A 5,000-nucleotide genomic window follows, 5' to 3' on the forward strand; every position below is an offset into this window, starting at 1 on the left:
CGAAAAAAGAGGTGATAGGAACAGTGCAAGGAAGAAGAGCTAAAATAGCAACGATTCATAGTGCTGAAACGATTACGTTTTTCCTTAGTGGCATAGCTGACATCATCACGATCGGCTTATCGGCTAAACGATTATTATTGTAGTCACATCGGTACATGACTGTACATTCTGTGAGTTGCAAACATTTTACGAGGCGTACAGCGCCAACGACGGAAATCGGGCGTATAGATCCGATGATCCCGCAAAAAGTTTGTCAAGTGTTCGGACTGACCAGACATATACAGACTTTGTCAAGTGTTCGGACTGACCAGACATATACAGACAAGACAGAGGTGACGCACTAGTTGCACCTAAGAACTGATTGTGCCCTTCGCCTGTGACTTTGCTGTATCCGACGATGAAGTCAGAGAAGCCGGCCAGGGGGGGGGGGGGGGGAGCAGATCGGCAGATTTCAACGGATAAGCTGACGTGAGGCGCGCCAACAAGTAACTACTGCAGCGCACATGGAAATCCAGTGGATTGACCGGGGCCGGCGCGCTCAGCACATACAGTACGCTGGGTGCAGTGCAGTTCGCATGTAATTACTTGTTGATCCGATGCGACCAGTGCTAGCGGGCTGCAGCGAATAAATGCACGGGTGTACAGCATATCCACGGCTGCATAACCAGCGCCCTGGGGCTGCTAGACATGTGACTGGATGCCCATGTCTACAACAGTAGTTGCTTTTCCTGTCTATGCTCAAAATTGGACCAGACGCCAAGCCTAGCTCGTCGTGGAGCAAACTGGTTCGGGAACCGTCGATAGAACGGAAAACGCGAAACTGAAAACCACTTTACTGTCTTTGGCTCAAGACAACTCGCACGTGAAGGGAACTCCAGCCCCTGCAGCTAGTGTAGACACATACTGAGCCGGCCAGTCCTGCATGCTGTATGTAAGAAAGGTAGTCAGCTGAAAATACGGCAACGGTGATCGCGTCGATGTTTCTAAGATCGCGCTTGTATTTTTACATGTACATCGATGTTGCAAATGTACAGTCGACATCATGTACCATCGTGTCGTACTCGCAACATCTTTGGTGCATGCACACTTCATGGGACCCCCCAAAGGGGGAAATCCCGTACCGAGCGTAAGTACCATTCAACTTGTTTAGCCGATAAAATCGAAATAACCGTTCGATCTATTTTTTATCGAGTAAGTAACGAGTAATCGATATAATCGTTTCAGCACTAACAACGAATGATGTGTTTTGTACGGAAGATATTGCGACATCGGCGGTGATTGGTGAAGGAAGTGTCTGCTCCGAATGTTGGAGTTCGCACTTCCTGCCGACTGACTTGCCTGACTAACTAACTGTTTTCCCTACTTCATGCACAACACCGACTCACACAGCTGCTTCCTGGTGCTCACCAGGTGTTTGTCGCGCTGGAAGCGGAGCATCACTGTCAGTTGGTATCCCAAGTGATGTATTGGCTCGGAGAGCACCACATAATGCAGTGCTCTCGGAGCAGAAAGTTCATTAGCTTATTCAAGCTCAATGAACGGGGGTTAATTCCCCTCAACACTGTGCATTAAACAGGGAGTGGTGCTTTTTTGCAGGTTTGCCGAGTGGAAGGTTTGGCGGGCTCAATTGTCAAGTCAGTTGGCAGGAAGCGCGAGCTTCGACGTTCGGGGCAGAAGCTTTCTTCACGATTGTGTTTGGTGACAAAATATCAGGGTGCGGCTTATATTCCGGACAATACGGTAGGTGTTTCATCTTTGATTCTACACAGATAGGCAACAACATGCTTACCACGGTTCAGGGGGCTAACACACTTTTCCAAGCATTTGCTGAATCCCTTCCAGTCGGTCACATGGGACAGGCATTTCTGCCTGAAAGAAGGACAGAACATATGAAAGCGACATGTACTTTCATGTTAATCATGGCGGGTCAGAAGACAAAAAGAAAAGAGATAATTTAATGAAGCAAAACATAGAACAAAAACTCTGGGATAATCACCATGCATGAACGAAGTCAGCATGATACTCAACTGAAGATAGTGACCTGAAAATCGATTCTGGAAAACATTTGACTTCGTTGATGCATGGTGATGACGGCAGACTTAGTTCCATTCATTGTGATGAAAATTGTTGTCTCCGCGGCTTTTAGTCAAGAGAGAATCGGATGGAGAAAACAGTACGGGTGCCTGGTGTTATGTGCAGCTATTTGCAACAGAAAGAGAGGAGAACAAGAAAGAGAGGCTATGCTTCTGACCGGGTGAGTGCAGCGAGATAAGAAAGAAATGTTTTCTCGCACAAAATGTTTCACTTGCAAACATGGCATCTGATTTGTTGTTTTTCTTTGTTTTTTTTCCTGGCCTCCTCGGTCAGTTTCGAGTCTCACCGTTTAGTCACATCTGCTCTGACCGACTACAGTATTGCACTGCCGGGTGCTGATAAACTGGTGGGTCAGCCTCCTAGCCTACAGTATTGTCGGGTGTCGAAGAACGGAGCGCCGAAGAACGGAGCGCCGAAGAACGGAGCGCCGAAGAACGGACCGCCGAAGAACGGCCAGACTAGAATTTCAACAATTTTCAAGAATGATGAAGGCTGTATGTTTTGCACATAAGAACGGAAACTGCAATGAACAGTTTAATGTACGCTCAGACGTATAACTCTGCATAAATGTACATGTAAGACTGTACCATCAAATAAGAACATGGCTGTTGCGTTCTCTAAAATATAATACCGTGCTAGGTTAGAACCCTGACCGGCCAGTTCTTTGGCGTTCTACAGTACTGTACACCATTCATATTTTCATGTTCAGTCAGACCTTGCTTTTCCGGTCCCCCCTCTTTCATCCCGATCCCTCGTCATCCGGATGAAAATACCAGGTTACAGGTTTACAGCATGCGTCGTGCATCCAACATACTGTATAGCAGGAAATTTGCGGACGGAAATATTTTCCGAAAAAGCCGAATTTCGACCTTTCGCACGCATTTTATTTTCGTACAGTGCTGGATGCTAAATGCACGTGTCACGGGTGTTTCGCAGCGGCCACTCGTCAAGATGGCGGCAAATCTGAGAGTACAAAAATTTCGACTCTGCCTATGTGCGCGGCGGATGCGAATCTAGCCTTCTGCAGATCTGGGTAGAGCAAATAGTGTACGTGTGTGGGAACGACAACCTTTTCTGAGAGAGAATGTGGCTCTTTTCATCCCAACATTTTACTCACCACGCTTTCCCTCCTATCTTCTTGATACGAGTATCTGCAACCGAGTAGAAGTCTCCATCTTCACAGTAGGCCAGGCAAAGTCGCAACGTTGAAATACTTTGCTCAATTGGTTTTTTTGGTCCTTTGGGATGATGTGGTTGTTGTGTACAACTCGAAGTGACAAACTTGTGACCCCCCGCGCCACAAAAAACTAAGGCGCGCCACAAAGTTTCGTTTGGCTGTTCAATGAAAGGATGTATGGAAGCAGGTATAATAACTATCGTGGCTGACTGCAAAACTTCTAGTAATGTAAGAAACGGGGGTGTGACTTTGGTAATTCCAAGGAGAATGTACGCACGGCCATTCCACAACGAAGACGAAACTTCGAACTCAAAAACACTCCGATTTTCAAACAAACGGCGCAGAAAAGAAGACATGGCCGCAGTGTTCCCGTGTGGCCTTCAAAACACCTAATTTTACTTCGATAGCGGCTGGTTCCGGGCAAACGCAGGCCCAATTCGACAGCGTGGTACCGCTCAGATTCGCCCAAAACACGAGGAAATGTACGGTAGATCCAAATGCGTACGCATTTTGCGTACGGGGACGACTGGCCAGAGTTCATGCACTGCAAACAGCCGTGGTGTTGGCATGCAGTACGCATGTATAGTGCACAGTGTACGTAACTTCACAGGAACAAATCTTAGCACGGAATTAATTTTAGTACAAAAGAGGCCGTGTACGAAGTCGTACGAAAATAAATTCCGAAGGTTTCCTGCTATACAGTAACCGGTGTTCAATTATCCGGTTCCCTCGCCCTCGCCTACTAGTATCCAGAGATTGTTTTGTGGAAAATGGATGCGTGCCGTTAAGCGAGGTCTGACTGTACAACAGTCTATCTCAATCATATTCAGTAACTAGCCCACTGTTCCTGCCTGATCCTGGGCTGCCTGCCTGCCTGATCCTGGGCTGTCTGCCTGCCTGATCCTGGGCTGCCTGCCTGCCTGATCCTGGGCTGCCTACCTGCCTGATCCTGGGCTGCCTGCCTGCCTGATCCTGGGCTGTCTGCCTGCCTGATCCTGGGCTGCCTGCCTGCCTGGCCCTTAGTTCCCTTCAGGAACGGACCGGGTAATTAAATTTATGTTTACTTGCTAAAGTTTAGGCACATTCGAGTCATTGTTTATCAGGGACGTCGCACACGGTATGGTCATCACGTTTCGACCGTACCACTTTTTGCTCCAGATACCCCGTGAATCAAAAAGATGCACTGATCTGGGATCCGAAATTCCAAGAGTTTCGGCTCAGCCACCACTCCCTCACGAGTAAATTGTACTTCAGATGGCTGACCGTACCACACTAAAATACCTTCCCACGCCCCTGTTTATACGTTGGTCTACTGTGCTTGGTGATATTCTAGCATTGTTCTTTCTACGGCACTCCGTTCTACGGCAACCGACAGTATCGTACCCTTCAATGTGTGTGTTGGTGCCATTGTTACCTATGCCTCTTTGTACGTCAGTATGACAGTGGAGCGAGAACTAGAGGTCAAGTCTGTAGATGAATTGAGACATATGTGTGTAGGCAATGCCATACCTGCCAGCCCTTGGAAACCTGAAATGGGGGATAATGACAAAATGCATGCGACAAATACACTTTTTGGTGCCTATTACCACCCTCGATATCGGGACGGTCACGGGGCCAAATCGGGATAGCTGGCAGGTATGCAATGTTGCCATCCAAACCGATCAACACACAGCCAGCTACTTACCCTTGTGGCCAGTTGTCTGAAGCTGCTGCAGCAGCACCAGCAGCA

The 5,000-nt window shown here is 47.8% G+C and overlaps 1 protein-coding gene across 1 annotated transcript in view; it reads right to left on the reverse strand.

Annotated features, from left to right (window-relative positions):
- The window catches only part of LOC135828399 (uncharacterized), a 22,022-nt gene that overhangs the window by 4,764 nt on the left and 12,258 nt on the right, over nucleotides 1–5,000 (reverse strand). The window contains exons 4-5 of the mRNA XM_065340848.1: nucleotides 4,956–5,000; nucleotides 1,790–1,869 (exon numbers count right to left, since the gene is read on the reverse strand). The exon at nucleotides 4,956–5,000 is cut by the window's right edge and continues 46 nt beyond it. Of these exons, the coding sequence (XP_065196920.1) occupies nucleotides 1,790–1,869; nucleotides 4,956–5,000 (125 nt within the window). The remainder of the gene's footprint in view (nucleotides 1–1,789; nucleotides 1,870–4,955) is intronic.

This window comes from Sycon ciliatum, chromosome 12 (assembly GCF_964019385.1).
Source record: "Sycon ciliatum chromosome 12, ocSycCili1.1, whole genome shotgun sequence".
NCBI lineage: Eukaryota > Metazoa > Porifera > Calcarea > Leucosolenida > Sycettidae > Sycon > Sycon ciliatum.